Source organism: Sprattus sprattus (assembly GCF_963457725.1).
Source record: "Sprattus sprattus genome assembly, chromosome: 10".
NCBI lineage: Eukaryota > Metazoa > Chordata > Actinopteri > Clupeiformes > Clupeidae > Sprattus > Sprattus sprattus.
In genome coordinates, this window is record NC_137908.1 from 29818187 (window position 1) to 29833768 (window position 15582).

General features: G+C 42.1%; 2 protein-coding genes across 4 annotated transcripts; one reads left to right on the plus strand and one right to left on the minus strand.

Annotated features, from left to right (window-relative positions):
* Positions 1-3611: 3611 nt before the first annotated feature.
* rbm39a (RNA binding motif protein 39a) lies at positions 3612-11648 on the plus strand. Of its 3 annotated transcripts, none has more exons than XM_080845993.1 (17): positions 3612-3663; positions 3749-3832; positions 4805-4872; positions 6395-6444; positions 6673-6870; positions 7270-7335; positions 7447-7503; positions 7670-7787; positions 8053-8205; positions 8292-8429; positions 8523-8588; positions 8887-9091; positions 9400-9486; positions 10159-10288; positions 10422-10527; positions 10607-10685; positions 10866-11648. In XM_080845993.1, exons 3-17 carry the CDS (start codon positions 4822-4824, stop codon positions 10964-10966), a joined length of 1605 nt encoding a protein of 534 aa, XP_080702119.1. In that variant the 5' UTR covers positions 3612-3663; positions 3749-3832; positions 4805-4821; the 3' UTR covers positions 10967-11648. The 3 variants fall into 3 exon arrangements, with proteins under 3 accessions (XP_080702119.1, XP_080702120.1, XP_080702121.1); XM_080845995.1 differs by having other exon boundaries at positions 3639-3663; positions 4810-4872; XM_080845994.1 differs by having other exon boundaries at positions 3622-3832.
* A 981-nt stretch (positions 11649-12629) lies between these two features.
* LOC308371644 (pyruvate dehydrogenase [acetyl-transferring]-phosphatase 1, mitochondrial) lies at positions 12630-15049 on the minus strand (the record flags this gene model as incomplete). Its single annotated transcript, XM_080846623.1, has 2 exons — positions 14958-15049; positions 12630-14210 (listed from the first exon to the last, which is right to left on the minus strand). The coding sequence occupies exon 2, from the start codon at positions 14208-14210 to the stop codon at positions 12630-12632; it is 1581 nt and encodes a 526-aa protein (XP_080702749.1). The 5' UTR covers positions 14958-15049.
* Between the last annotated feature and the right edge of the window lie 533 nt (positions 15050-15582).

Here is a 15582-nt window from a genome sequence, read left to right on the forward strand (position 1 = left end):
AACCGCCATCGCTGCTTGCAGCTATATTTAGGTTTCCTCCGGTAGGAGGTAACCTATTGTTATCGTAGGTATTATTATTCTTGTACCATGGGAGTCAATGGCAGCCCCTAGAACCATATGGTAACTTTTTGTGAAATTTGGCACACTCATTAAGGACAGTCCCTTCTTCATTCACACCAAGTTTCATGGCTCTCATAACACCACTCTAGCGCCACCAACAGGTCAAAGTTGGACTTTTGAAACACACGCAACTTTTGAACCGTGTGACCGATTTTCAAAAATGAGGCACCATTGGATTCCCTGGATCAAGACGAATTAAACTCACCCCATGGCATCAATTTCCGGTTATATAGATTTTCCGCTATTTCCGGTTTTACCAAAAACCTTTGAAAGCCTACTCCTCCTACAATTTTTGGCAAATCTTCATTAAAATCACCAGAGATGATCTTCAGACCTAGCCTCACAAAAGTTAATTTTTAGAATTTTGATCCTCACAACCGTTTGTCCGGTACAGCCACTCAAATTCAGCAGAAAAGTCGCCAAACAGGAAGTGAGGTCATATCTTGGCAAATCTTTGACAAATCAACACCAAACTTGATATGTCACTGGAAGACACTACAACATGTTGCCATGTGCAAAGGCAACTTCATATCTTGAAAAATGATTGATATAAAGCAAATTGGATAGATTGTTAACGCTAAAACAATGCTTTACACATCAACAGGTCAAAAAGTGATACCCTGATTGAATCACAAGTTCATGTGAAGACACTTGAGAATGTTTAGAACACAAATCTGAAAAAAATTTGACTGTAAGATGAAAAGTAGATTTTTGGTGAATATTTGAAATACGCATGCTTGGCTAATTGCTAGGGTGTTTCTCAAGTCTGCCTCTCTGCCCCTGCCCCTCTGGTCTTGCGCGCGTGTGTGCTCCAGATTCTCTCTCACACACACACACACACACACACACACACACACACAGGGACAGGGACAGGCTCCTTTAACACGCGCAAGCACACACACACATCATTTAAGGAAATTTAGGGATGACCACACCCCTTCTCACTCTTAGCTTGAAGCCATGGCCCTTGAGGATCTTCAAAGTAATGCATTTGAAATGTAATATCCCATTGGCAAGTCTGCAGCATGGATTTTTCTATACAGTGACAAATTGTCACAAAAATACATTTTTCCCTGGTTCGCAATGTCTGGAGGAGGAAACCGCCATCGCTGCTTGCAGCTATATTTATTATGTTAGTACCATGGGAGTCAGTGGCAGCCCCTAGAACCATATGGTAACTTTTTGTGAAATTTGGCACACTCATTAAGGACAGTCCCTTCTTCATTCACACCAAGTTTCATGGCTCTCATGACACCACTCTAGCGCCACCAACAGGTCAAAGTTGGACTTTTGTAACACACGCAACTTTTGAACCGTAGGACCGATTTTCAAAAATGAGGTACCCTTGGATTCCCTGGATCAAGACGAATTTAACCCACCCCATGGCGTCAATTTCCGGTTATATAGATTTTCCGCTATTTCCGGTTTTATCAAAAACCTTTGAAAGCCTACTCCTCCTACAATTTTTGGCAAATCTTCTTCAAAATCACCAGAGATGATCTTCAGACCTAGCCTCACAAAAGTTACTATTTAGAATTTTGATCGTCACAACTGTTTGTCCGGTACAGCCACTCAAATTCAGCAGAAAAGCGGCCAAACAGGAAGTGAAGTCATATGTCAGCAAATATTTGAGTGAAATTTACGCCACATTGTGTGTTTAATTCGTCTTGATCCAGGGAATCCAATGGTACCTCATTTTTGAAAATTGGTCATACGGTTCAAAAGTTGTGTGTGTTACAAAAGTCCAACTTTGACCTGTTGGTGGCGCTAGAATGGTATAATGAGAGACATGAAACTTTGTATGAATAAAGAAGGGACTGTCCTTAATGATTGTGCCAAAGTTCACAAAAAGTTACCATATGGTTTGTCCGGTACAGCCACTCAAATTCAGCAGAAAAGCGGTCAAACAGGAAGTGAAGTCATATCTCAGCTAATCTTTGGAGATATCAACACCTAACTGGTATGTCACTTGGAAGACACTACAACATGTTCCCATGTGCAAAGGCAACTTCATATCTTGAAAAATGATTGATTAAAAGCAAATTGGATACATTGTTAACGCTAAAATAATGCTTTACACATCTGCAGGTCAAAAAGTGAAACTCTGATTCAATCACAAGTTCATATGAAGACACTTGAGAATGTTTAGTACACAAATCTGAAAAAAAGTTGACTGTAAGATGAAAAGTAGATTTTTGGTGAATATTTCAAACATGCATGCTTGACTACTTGCTAGGGTGGTTCTCTATAGAATGTTTCTCTGTCTCCTCATCCGCGCGGCTCCTAAATCTCACACACGCAGTCTCCCCTTAAAGGTACCGTATGCAACAATAGCTATTCGCTAAAGGTATGCTAGCAGCTAAAACTAACGAAATCTCTTGAAATGTGCTGACTTTGACATTATGACAAACTAGTTACTCAACGACTGTCCTTACACAGTCAACAACATCAAGCAACTGCAACACAAGACTAAGCAAGACGGCAAATAAGCTACTTACTAGATCGGCAGAAGGTAAACAAGTCAGGTCGGCGGGCATCGGCAGGTAAAACTACATAACGAAGTTATATGCCTATCGACCCTGCTATGCCAATGGCAACGACGCGATTCTCCATATTAAATGTCATTGTAGCGCCCCAATTTTTTTTAAGCTGTTATTTTAAGGTTAAACTGCTTATCCAAACCCTAATTCTGAAGCATAATTGTTGCATACGGTGCCTTTAACACACGCCCAGGCTTTGTTTTACGCACACACATTCTCACAGACACACAGCTTGCTGTCACACACATACATTCTCACAGACACACAGGGTAAGCGCACACACACAACCTCCACTCAGTCTAAACTTCAAGGCAAAAGCATTGTAAATGTTGGATTTGAAATGTAATATCCCTTTGGCAAGTCTGCAGCATGGATTTTTCTATACAGTGACAAATTGTCACAAAATTTCATTTTTCCCTGGTTCGCAATGTTTGAAGGAGGAAACCGCCATCGCTGCTTGCAGCTATATTTTTATTTGTTATGGGTCCACACAAGAAATATGTTGATATCCTTAATGGATCCTTAACATGTGGGCACAATATCCAATCCAACACATCGAAAATAATTTAAGTAGGCAAAACCTCTTTCAGTTAAGTTAAATTCAGTTTCTGCTATGAAAATCTTTTGGCCCTAATATTTTTTTAATACTATTTTTTGTAATGCTCTATTCTTTATCACAGCGTTTGGCTTCTAGTTCCGCCCATCAACACTTTCAAAAGCAGCCACTGTAATCTGTAACAGTAATACCCAGTACTTTGAATTTAATTTCCTGTAACAAAGGAGCTGGGCAAAACACCTTAGACCTGAATTTCACGGGAAGTTATTCCCATTTGTTAACTACATGGATTGAGAAAACGCCAAAAGGAACAATTAGGTAACTTGGGGCCCCCTTGTGGTATCCCAGGTAAAATTAAGTGATTTCAGCACACGTTTGCGCACGCGCAGAAAAGAGTCTAGCGTCCGCTTGAAAGGCCCATGCGATAATGGTGAACTCGTGTTTCTGGTGAGATACCAGCTCTGAGTTTGTGACAAAAATTAACCAAATTACGGGTTTGTAGTTTAACCCTATAACGTTTAACCATCAACAGACTCAAGCGACCGAAACTTGACGAAGTTGAAGACTACTAAACGGAGTTCTTTTGGAAGCCATTACGACTAGGCCCTGAGTCTAGGTAGGTTACCGTGTATGTGTGTGTTAGCTCGCTGTTGTGGCACTCCAATCTAGAAACGTAAGCTAACAAATTATATCTATTTTTGTCTTATAAGCGAATTCAACCGGTGGTTTATTCGATTTTGTTGTTAGGATTTGTACTACATATATGGCGTTTAGTCGATGTTTATTTCACGTGCATGCACTCAAGCTATTACTAGATTTTTCTTTGCTAAATAACGTTATTGTTTGTTCCTTGAGCAGTCAGTAGGCGCAAACCTCCGATAGCTATGTAGCTAGCGAGCATTAACTGCATCCTCCCTCTAGTCTAGAGCGATATTTGGAACATCAACATAGAGTCGCGCTAGTTAGCTAGCGATAGCCACCTTATGAAACACACGTCTGTTTTGCTACGTTCCTAATTGCCAGTTACCGTAGGCTACATTTTGTGAACTTTAGTTTCATCGTGTATGTTGTTTGTTTTTGCTGTTTGGCTAGTTATTGTTTTCACAGATATATATGCTATAGGGCAGCTAGTATAGCTTGATTGCGTAAGCAGGGAACCAATGCAGCTAGCTTATTTGCACGTTTCCAGAATCAACTGCCTGTAGTGGTTAATTTTAACATATGTTTGGCTTGCCCACCGACTCATTAAAAACATATTTAATGTTTAATAGGGATTTGGGCGTTCAATAACATCACAAACTCACACCCAACGAGGCTGAAATAACGAATGGGGTAACTCCTAATTCCTCCGTTAGTTATATTTTTGGCTGTTAGGTTAGCTAACGTTGAGGGATATTTGCAATTCAAACTCCTGGGCTAAAACTCGTGTTTTGCTCATTGTTTGAGGTTGATATACCCCCATTTGAGTAGACTGTGTTATTGTAGTAGAAGGGTGCCTTCCGCGTTTTTCTAATGTTGAACCAATCCTTTAAATCAAGCATTTCCTCAATGTTGTCCCGCGTTAATTCATAATTGTATCCTCACACAGCACAGCACCACACCATAATGGCAGACGACTTTGATATTGAGGCCATGCTGGAAGCTCCTTATAAGAAGGTGAGTGTAATGGTGAGATCAGTAGATTCAATGTTGCTGTATCGTTATGCTGACTGCTGAACTTCCTCTTGTTTCCAAGTTGCCTGTGTAACATTAGAAACGTGATTTGTTTGTTTTAATTGTGTGTGATTTTTTTTTTTCTTTAGATATTTTCAAATTCAGATTCGTCAATAAATGCCCATCTATCTCTCTTTGTAGACTTGCCTAACGATATCTCACCTCTACTCCCATGAATTCCAGTGTGAACTGTCAAAAAATGAAGGTAGTAATTGCCCAATGTATTGCTGTACTGTGGTACCCTTGGTTAAAATTCTTTGGTCTGTGACGGACCAAAAGCAACTTTTGGTATCTACCAGTTGATCGCAATGGATGCAAAGAGAATATTTAGGCCTATGTCGGAAGGCATCCTTTTGAGTCTTTACTCTTTTGCATGGAGCCCTTGTTTGTAAGACAACTGAACAGGAGATTCCTGTTAGTACAACGATTGTAAAACCTTAGGCTCTGGATACCTGAAATTATTTTCTTTTCATTTTTAAAATCCAGTGCTTGCACGCCATTTGCTAGAAAAAAAGGTGATTTAATTTTGTAGGTGTTCTTGCACATGAAAATGTTTTGTCTTTCAAGACACAGAGGAGGCAGGAGGAGTGGTTCGACCAGTCATCCCTACTCTACCATCCATCCAGTTAGCTTGTTAGAGTTGGACACAACTGTTGTCTTCTTTCCACTGGACTATTTTCAGTTCTACAATGGTTTATCAGTAGAATGTACTGTTGCATGCTCATATGCTCCCCAATCCCCACCCCCTGTATACCACTGTAAAGGGTGCATAACTTGTCTATGAGCACTGGAAACTGTTAGTTTATTGTGTTTTTTTTTGTGGTGTTCCTGTCAAGTGTAAGGTCTACATTTGATAATATAGAAAGCTTTCCAGTATTTTCCTTCTTCGTGAAGCTCATTAAATAAAATAAATCACAAACAGACAAAAAAGAAACTTGATGGCCTTCGGAGTCAACGTTACTAAGCCGTGTGAATCCCTGTTTGCTTCAGGGGCGAGATGTGTGACAGAGGTGGCATCCAGCGAAAATGGGGGAAGACCTCTGAGATGGGATCCAGCACAGGAAGTTTGCTTAGTGGCTGACCACTAGCATGGCCACTTTGGGTCTTAGGGAAACATAGCCCCAGTACTTGAAAGGGGGCCGACTGAATATAAAGAGTCTCTAAATCTGCCATTTCAGCTTATTCATGTTATCTTTTCCCTTTGGATGTGTGAATACACTGTTGTGTTGTAAAATATGCTTTAAAATTAACTAAAAGAGAAAAAAAGTCAAGGAAGCAGGACATGGCAGCCCAAGTGGTTTTAGACGACTCTTCTGTAGAAGTCCCACACACAAAAAACTTGTATGAATCCATCTTAATTGATTATATTATATTCTCTTTTGTTCCCCAACCACCCACCTTTATCCATACGACTTGAAATGTTACGCCGTCCTCTTCATGATGTTCTTCTGTCGACTCTGCTTAGGATGACATCAAATCTGTTAGCACCAATGGCCACGAGGAGCGCAGCAAAAAGTAAGTACTATGGGGAGACCTGAATACTAGCATTTGAAAGCTGAGCTATTTAACATTTTTCTCCAACCAAATTTTTCTGTGCACTGTTAGTGTAAATATACTTATGATTTGTCAACTTTTATTTGTTGAACTGGTCGTATGATTCTTTTTAGCTATTGAAACTACTCTGCATACATGACATTTGTAAGTGGTAAAAGCATTTGACTAAATCCGTTTCCCCTCTTAAAGGAAGAAAAAGAGCCGTAGCCGCAGCAAGAGCCGGGAAAAGGAACGCAAGAAGAGCAAGAGCCGGGATCGGGAAAGGAAGCGTAGTCATGAGCGTGACCGAGAACGCAAACGTAGCCGTAGCAAGGAACGTCGTAGCAAGGATCACAAACGCAGCCGCTCTCGAAGCAGAGAGCGCGGAGGCCGCTACCGAGCCCCGTTGTAAGTGTCAACCACACGGTTCATTCCCGTCCATCTCTCTGTCAGCATGCTCATGCACATATTAGCGGTGTTATCTGTGTGCATAAAGACCTTGAATTTCTGTTGTTGGAATTTAGGTGTTTACAGGTTATTGGCTGTGTGTGAAAGATTAGGGGAATGGGAGTTGGGATGTGAATGTAACATGATATTGACTGGATTAATTTCACAGGCAAGTAGTGTAATATGTTTATCTTTCTGTTCTAGAGGTGAGATGTTTATCTCTTGCAGCAGTGTATCATTTCGAAGAACGCAGAAGAGAAGCCCCAGCATTGGGAGGGGATTGTGGTTTAACTGTTAGTATTTGGTAGTGGTGACAGTACTGAGCTAGATGCTGACCTAAACCTTGTTTTTAAATCACAGTTCTGGACCGAAATTAAACGGTGGTTCCAGGGGGAAGACTGGCCCACCACCTGGCATCAAACTAAGGTTTCTATGATGCTATTCTTGATACTTGTGTGGGTCATGGCTTGCTCAGTGTTAGGCAGCTGTCAACTGAGGGCCTAAAGGCTAATTGTTGTCTATCTCTCTCTCTTACAGCCGTAAGCAAAGATCCAGGAGCAAAAGCCCTTTTCGGAAAGACAAGAGCCCTGTGAGGTACGTCTGGAACACTATTTCGTCTCCGTCAGTTGCTTTCTGTCTGAGGCTTCATTGTTTTCTAGGGATGGTGCAGAAATGGCTGAGGTTTCCTTTGTCAGTAGTTGTTTATTCTTCTTTAGACTGAATACAACCAAATAAATCCCCTTTATCTCTGCACCCTCAGACAGCCCATTGATAATCTGACTCCAGAGGAGAGAGATTCTCGGACGGTGTTCTGCATGCAGCTGGCTGCCCGGATCCGCCCCAGAGATCTGGAGGAGTTCTTCTCAGCTGTGGGCAAAGTGAGTGTGTGCTCAAATTTAGTTTTTGTATGAGGGGTGGTATCGCACCCTTTGTAGAGCTTGGGAAAGGTGTCAAAGGTGGTCCAATCCTTTTTAGACTAGTGCACCTCAGCCAAGTCATGCACCTCAGCCAGGTCATTTGTGTTTAAAGAAAGCTCTTATGATTTTGATACATCTTTATGGTTTGATTGACACAGAATTTTCAGTAAAACAAATTTGATCTACAAACAGGACGTTTTACATGAATTTCCTTCCCTGTTTACAGGTTCGTGACGTGAGGATGATATCAGACAGAAACTCCAGAAGGTCTAAAGGCATCGCCTACGTGGAGTTTGTGGACGTGACGTCTGTGCCTTTGGCCATCGGTCTGTCAGGGCAGAGGCTACTGGGGGTGCCCATCATTGTTCAGGCATCACAGGTAACGGGAGGCAGGACACATAAGTGACATTACTGTCTTTTGTTGGACATGTGCCTTTATTAAGTCTTTCTCTTTCCCATTCTCAGGCTGAGAAGAACAGAGCTGCAGCCATGGCCAACAACCTCCAGAAGGGCACCGCTGGGCCCATGCGTCTCTATGTGGGCTCGCTCCACTTCAACATCACAGAGGACATGCTCCGAGGCATCTTTGAGCCTTTCGGCAGGGTAAAGGCCACATCTGTCATGTTTTACTTTTGCTGCATCACTGTGGTTTAACTTGAGATTGGTCTGATTGGTGACTTGACATTTCTTTTCTAGATTGAAAGCATTCAGCTTATGATGGACAGTGAGACAGGCAGATCTAAAGGATACGGCTTTATCACGGTGAGTTCCAGTAGTTTGGTAGAAGATAAGTACTTTATTAGTATTTAAAAAAAAAAAAAAATCCTAATTTACCAAGTGTGCTATATAACAACTTTGTATTTTAGTGATGGTAATTTGCAGTGTACAGATATCAAACTTTATTCCTTTCTCACGATAAGCTATTCTAAAACTGAATTTATTTGAAAGCCTTTTGTCATTGTGTTTCCATACAATAAAATTTGGAATGTATCTAAAACATGGTATTTGTATGTACATTAGTATGTGTCATTTAAATAAGTTGTCTTTTTGTCTGTACCAGTTTGCTGACGCCGAGTGTGCTAAGAAGGCCTTGGAGCAGCTGAACGGTTTTGAGCTGGCCGGCCGACCCATGAAGGTGGGACACGTCACTGAGCGCACAGACGCCTCCTCTGCCAGCTCCTTCCTCGACAACGATGAGCTAGAGCGCACGGGCATCGACCTCGGCACCACTGGGCGCTTGCAGCTCATGGCCAGACTGGCAGAAGGTGCTTTGGGATTGCTATGTTTAATAAATATTAGGGCAAAAAGATGACGCAGGACAAGTCTCCTCTGTTTCTGCTACACAGGACGACCTTGTTCAAAAAATGTGTTTGGGAATAGTGAAGGCATGTTGTAGAGGCACCATAAATAACTCGCCTTTGCTGTGAATTCCATAAAGTTTTTGTTATGCAAAGTTTAAAAAGAAATCACAACAACCAAAAACAAGACAAAAAGAAAAAACTATGTTCTTCTACTAGTTTTTCCTAAGTGAGGGGTATTTTGAGACTAATGAGGTTTGTGCATCTCTCCTTAGGCACAGGCCTACAGATTCCCCCGGCTGCACAGCAGGCTCTACAGATGAGCGGGTCCATACAGATGGGAGCCGTGGCTGCAGTCACTGGTCAGTACCTGCCCTTGTCATGTTCATCTGACTTAGTCATAGTAGTCTCTGCTCCTCAGTTATGTGCATACTGGACCATCCATGGGCTGGTGTTTTTGTATTGCTTGGATTTGGAAGCGTAGCTAGCACCCAAAAACCTTCAAGGCATCTGTTGAGATTTAACTCCACTTCTAGCTTTAGTCTTTGCTACTCTCACCCACCCTGAAGTCAGTTAGGCTATGGCCTGTTAAAACAGAGTCTAGTTTTTGACTGGAGAAAATGTAATGTCTTTGTGGAAGCTGGTCTTATGCCTTCCTCTACTTGAATGAACTTTTTGGATGAACCTTTGAAAATCAAGATCATTGTCCTGTGCCTCTTTAAGAATGGAGTTTGTAGGTCATGATCACGTACGCAGCAGTAGCAGTCGCCAAAACAAGGTCATCCTTGGAACGTGTTTCTTAGATAAATAATCCACATACTCCTCTGGGGTTGGATCCGAGGTTATATCTTTGGAATGATATTGTTTTTTCTCTTAAACTTCAGAAGAAAGCTATTGAGTGTTAAACAGACTTATAATCCATTTTAACCACTGAGCTTTGTAGGCCTGTGGTAACTAAATGGAAGTTGTACATCTGGTTTGAACCAAAACACCAAGTGTTAATATTGATCTCCTGTTTTCAACTCTCCTTCTAGCGGCCATGAACCCTGGCCTTAACCTCAACCTCAACTTACCCAGCATGAGCTCAAACCAGGCTCTCAACCTTCCCTCCCAGCCCATCGCCACGCACTGCTTCCAGCTGTCCAACATGTTCAACCCTCAGTCGTAAGTATCATTATCTCTGATCAATCTGGGGGAATACAACTGCTCCCTGTTAAGTTCATTCAGTTTGAAAGGAACAGGGGTGGCTTAGTCACTGGCTTGACTGAGTTGATTTCATTTTTGTTTTTTCTTGTAGGGAGAACCACCCTGGCTGGGATATTGAGATTCAGGACGATGTCATAGAAGAGTGCAACAAACATGGTGGAACCATACACATATATGTAGACAAAAATTCAGCTCAAGTACGTATATGGTTCATGTGTACATTTAAATGCCCCGCTGTGAACAAGTGCATTAAAAGGAAATTCTCTCTTGTTTCAGGGTAACGTGTACGTAAAATGCCCAACCATCCCTGGAGCAATGGCAGCAGTAAACGCGTTACATGGGCGATACTTTGCAGGTGGGTGGTGCTGAATTCTTTCTGGCTTTGATATTAAATGACAACTTAATTCATCGTCACTTATGTCTCATTTATACCAAATACCTTTCAGGCGTTTTCTCCACAAATAATATAGATAGATAGTGTATATGTGCTGTACTTGACCGCTTATCCATGCTTTGTGTTTTCGTGTTCCTACAGGAAAAATGATTACAGCAGCGTACGTTCCTCTCCCCACGTACCACAACCTCTTCCCCGACTCGGTCACCGCCACGCAGCTACTCATGCCCACTCGCCGATGATCTGCTGTGTCTGGATCTTAAGACATGCATACACAGATCTCAATGTGTTGGACACTCTCTCTCTTTTCCTTCTCCTCCCTGCTCTTTTTAACACTTTCTGGCTCGTCTGTGATCATTGTGTCTGTACCGCAAAGTCATGACACATTGTTATGTAAGTGTTTATGTATTGTCTTTACATTTTTGTTTCAGTTGATGTTTTTTTCCCCTCAAAGAGCCTTTTTTCCACATTACAGGTATGTGGATTCTTTTTTTTTTTTTTTTTTGTACATTCTAGGCTCAGACAGTGTGGCAGTGTTCAGACTCAAGTCCAGTCCAGTATATTGTTTGAACAGTGGAATTCAAATGGCCAGTTTTACTTTTTGATTAATTTAACTTTCCACATGACTATGGGAGCAATGATTCTGATTGGCTTGTACATCCCTCAAGGAAGTTTTGAACTGGACGGCCAGGCACAACACCACAATATTTTGAAACCCCTTTTTGATTGAGACTGCAGTTTTAGATGAACATCAGCACATTCAGTTTTTTAGGCTCTATGAGCTGTGGGAAACTACGTGACCCAGAATTCCTTTTATGTTGACTTGGAAACCATTTGATATAGAAGTATCTGTTTTCTAAATCAAGATTTGATTTTGTAAAGCCCTTGACAAAATTGATTTCAAATAAAGTCATAGTGCTGTGATTCCCCGTGGTCTATTTATTTTAGAATATAAGTAATACAACTTTTAAATGAATACCTATTTTTAATAACACAGTGATTGTCGAAAACAGGTCTTTATTACAGGGCGGTTTCACAAGTAGGAAAACTCAGAAAATGTTTACATTTGGGTATTTCGCAGGAAAATAACAAGCATGATAACACATCGTTCCACCTATGAAACAAATAACCACTTTAAGTCAATTCATTAAACCAATACAGTTTTTTCAACACAAACATGGTCATGAAAGTATGGTTGCATATCTGGTTTACTGTGCAGTATCTCACTCATCTAACATCAAAGTACAAAAAAAAGAATGAAGGAAGGAAGGAAAAAAAGGTCAGAAAGCTGTTGATAGAAGTTTGTCTTGTTTTTCACAAAAGCGTATAAGTTGACAATGTACACTTAAGTGTAATAGGTGTGACCACAGCCATTTAGGGATATTCCACTTTTCTGTATCTAACAATAGTGTCTCAAGGTTTTAAGCCTTATCAAGCACTGGCTCAACCAAGCTTGCTAATCAAATCTGTATGGAGTGTGGTGTGGAATCTGGCAGATCATAAACACCCAGTTTTAAAGAACGTTTAACAAAAGGCTTGCCTTTCTGTGCCGCAAATTGTGCAATTCTTGTTTGTACTTCAGCAGTCAGTATCTAGTTCCTTAAAGGTTCGCTTCCAAAGGTCAATGTCTTCTGTTCAGTACTCTTTACATAACCATGCTTGGTGTCGCAGGAGCTTTGTTTATTTCATAGTTTGCACATTGTGGGAAAATATTTGTTACATTCACACATTTTGAGTGTTTTGTTAAGGGTGTGAATAAGAACATTTGGTTGTAAATAGATTCTATAGACACTATAGTGTTACTCCACTCACCACAAAAAAGAACAAAAAAAAAAGTTCAATTCCATACAACCTATGGGAATATCATATATGAATTACTGGCAGGGGGATCATTTTGGCATATTTTCACATGACTGGATTATTAAAGTGAATCACTATAATAGTGATGTCATCCCTGTACCTCCGTGCCAGGTCTTGGGGCAAACCCAGCATTTTGGCCAGGCGCCTGGGATCCACAGAACCGAATCCATCACTGCCCAGAGCATGTCGGATCAGGTGTGTGACCGAATTCTCATCTTCCAGCACTGAAAGGGCCCTGCTCTTCCTTTCCTGGAGCAGTCGCTGCATCTGTCCAAGTGTGAAGCTCACCGCTGTCAGGGGCTTCTGCCAGTTGAGACTGGACAGGTGTTCTCCAATGACCTGCACCACTGTTTGCCTGTGCATCAGCTCCCACAAGCCATCTGTGGCCAGGATGAGGAACTTATCCTGCGGCCGCAGTTTGTGGTGCGTCACCTCAGGCTCAGCAATTAGGTAAGGCGGCGTGTGGTAGTTGGACGGGACCATTTTGGCAAACTCGTTTCCTGACAGGATATCCGGCCGGGCCTCTGACATGCGGTTGAGGAGCTCACTGCTCCACTTGAACTTGATGTCCCCAAAAGCTCTGAAGGGCAGGAGGTGGCCCAGCAGCCTGTCGTGCTTCACCACCGTCTTCCTCTCCAGGCTCGGATGCTCAGACAGCACTCGCTGCATTTCATCGGGATTCTGGGCATTGTGGTCGTTGGTGAGGGTGAGTGCCGACCAGCTGCCATCCGCCTCCTGGATTCCCAACACGGCCCTGCTGTCACCTAGGTTGGCCACATGGAGATTGTCCCCGTCTACGTGGGCCACGCAAGCCGTGCACCCTGACAGTGCCACCCTGAGCGGGGTGCAGAGGGAGAGGGGATCGCCGAAGTGCACCTGGGCCTCCAGAGAGATGTCATTGTCCAGCCTCTTGAAGGCATTGGTCAAGGCGGTCGGAATGTCCTCATTTTCGGTGTCCTCCTGCAGGTCAATGTGCTCCTGCCAGTAGGTGCGGAGGCTGTTAAAGTAGAGCTTGCCGGCATCCATGCTGACGTAGTCGTTAAGGTGCTTGTGCCACTGAAGCATGGGCATGACAGGCCTGTCGTTCTCCACTGCCTCCTCAATGTCCAGGAGAGTCTGTAGTGGGAGCAGGGACACTGCTATGTAGTAGAAAAGACGCTCACTCACTGCCTGAGCACAGGCAGAGCCAGCATGGCCATCAAACACCCCGAAGAGCATCCCCCTGCTCTGCAGACACGTGGCTGCACTCCGCCTGTCTTCGCTGGGGGAGTTGGCTGCCAGAATGTTGCTCTCTAACCCAACAACTGACCCCCCAGATCGCCCATCATACCCGTTGACTCTGAAGCTATATTCATTGGCTTTTAAAATATGATTGACCTGAGAGGAGGCTATCTGATCGGGGGAGCTGTTAGATCTGTATTTTCTCTTTGAATGAACAGTTGATGCTGGATACTGGCCATTCATCAGGTCCATAGATTGATCAAAAGAATGACATAGCCTTACATTTAGCATTAAGCAGCCATGATTTGCAGTTTTCCAGTTGATATCAGACAGGTGTTTTCTGACCCGCTGGATACAAGGGGATGTCAACATCTTACTGAGTGTGGAAGTAGTTGCACCATACATCTGAAAGCACACACAAAACGTCAAACAAATCTCCCAGTGACATCTACTGTATCCTAATAGAAAATATTGGCTGATCTTACAAACAGGCCTTTGGATTGCTTAAGTTTATTATGTAAGCTGTCCTCTAACAGTAGGGAGTTGGTAGGGTAGAATACATAAGCAAAGGTTCCGTTGATTTTCATGAACGTAATAACGACAGATTAATAACTGAAATTGCACAATTCAATAATAGTTTATAATTAAAATACTATGGCGAAAATTGGTGTAACTCTATGTTGTGGGCCACAAGTTTTTTTCTGGAGGGTCAGTAGGGGTTTAAGTAATAGCATTGGTAATTCAATTTTTCTTTAGGTGGGATTTTGTAAATTTGTATTTAGAATGTTAATCAATTCTGAAACAAGATTGATGTATCTCTGCCCAGGGCAACGGTGGGAAATGTAATTCCTCGACCATTTTGAGACATGCATCTAACTTGATTATCACTCGTGGACTATCTTTCGTATTGCTCTCACACCCACACCACACCCCAGCACCCCATGTAGAGCTGGACCAATGCTATATTTTCAACTGACACAGTTACAAGCTTTAGGCCCGTGTCGGCCAATCTGACCAAACGGGGTTGCCAAAAGTACAACGTTAACAAAATAGGGGAAATGTGTAATGCATACACTAGGCTAGTCAGTTTATACGATTATGTAACATATTGTGGAGGAGAGATTTTTGAGGGGAAAATACCAATACACTTACCACAGGCAGGAGTTGTCTCACGAAGTCGCTAAAAGATCGAGCTTTCTAGCATTTCTTGAAACAGCGGTTTACATTTTAACTTGCGCACTTCCTCCACATGAAAATGCATCTGTCTGGAGAAGCACTTTGACTTTGAGTGGGGCGCCATCTGGTTTAAACAGGAATAGCCACAGTAGCTACAGGCTGTAGACCAGAAAATTCATATAGCCAGGTTTTAGATTCAACAAATGTGTGAAAGTAACCGATGCAACTGATGTTTGTTAACAACTGATTACATCTTAATTCTGGTGATGCGGACAAACCAGCTATAGACAGGGGGGGAATAATTTCTCTGGTAGGCTATTTCTTATGTGTAGGGTAATTGTATAAAGTCATATTTCTGCGTAAGTAATTACAAAAGCAGTACAATTTATAATTTTCTTGTAATTTGTAACAGAAATTGCAATACAATACATTATTATTATTATTATTATTATTATTATTACTATAGAGGAAAATTGTTGGCGAAATCGCATGCGTTAGCCCTTGCCTCATTGGCTCATACAACGCATTTCCGGTAGCATTGAACGACGTACACCAATAGTTTTGTGCTCTTTCATTCGGGCAGTTCAATACCACGCCCATA

Coding starts and splice junctions, on each gene's coding strand:
- rbm39a (XM_080845993.1), top strand. CDS start 4,822: ATGGCAGACGACTTTGATATTGAGGCCATGCTGGAAGCTCCTTATAAG. Junction 6,445..6,672: donor CACGAGGAGCGCAGCAAAAA/GTAAGTACTATG, acceptor CCCCTCTTAAAG/GAAGAAAAAGAGCCGTAGCC. Junction 8,206..8,291: donor TCATTGTTCAGGCATCACAG/GTAACGGGAGGC, acceptor TCCCATTCTCAG/GCTGAGAAGAACAGAGCTGC.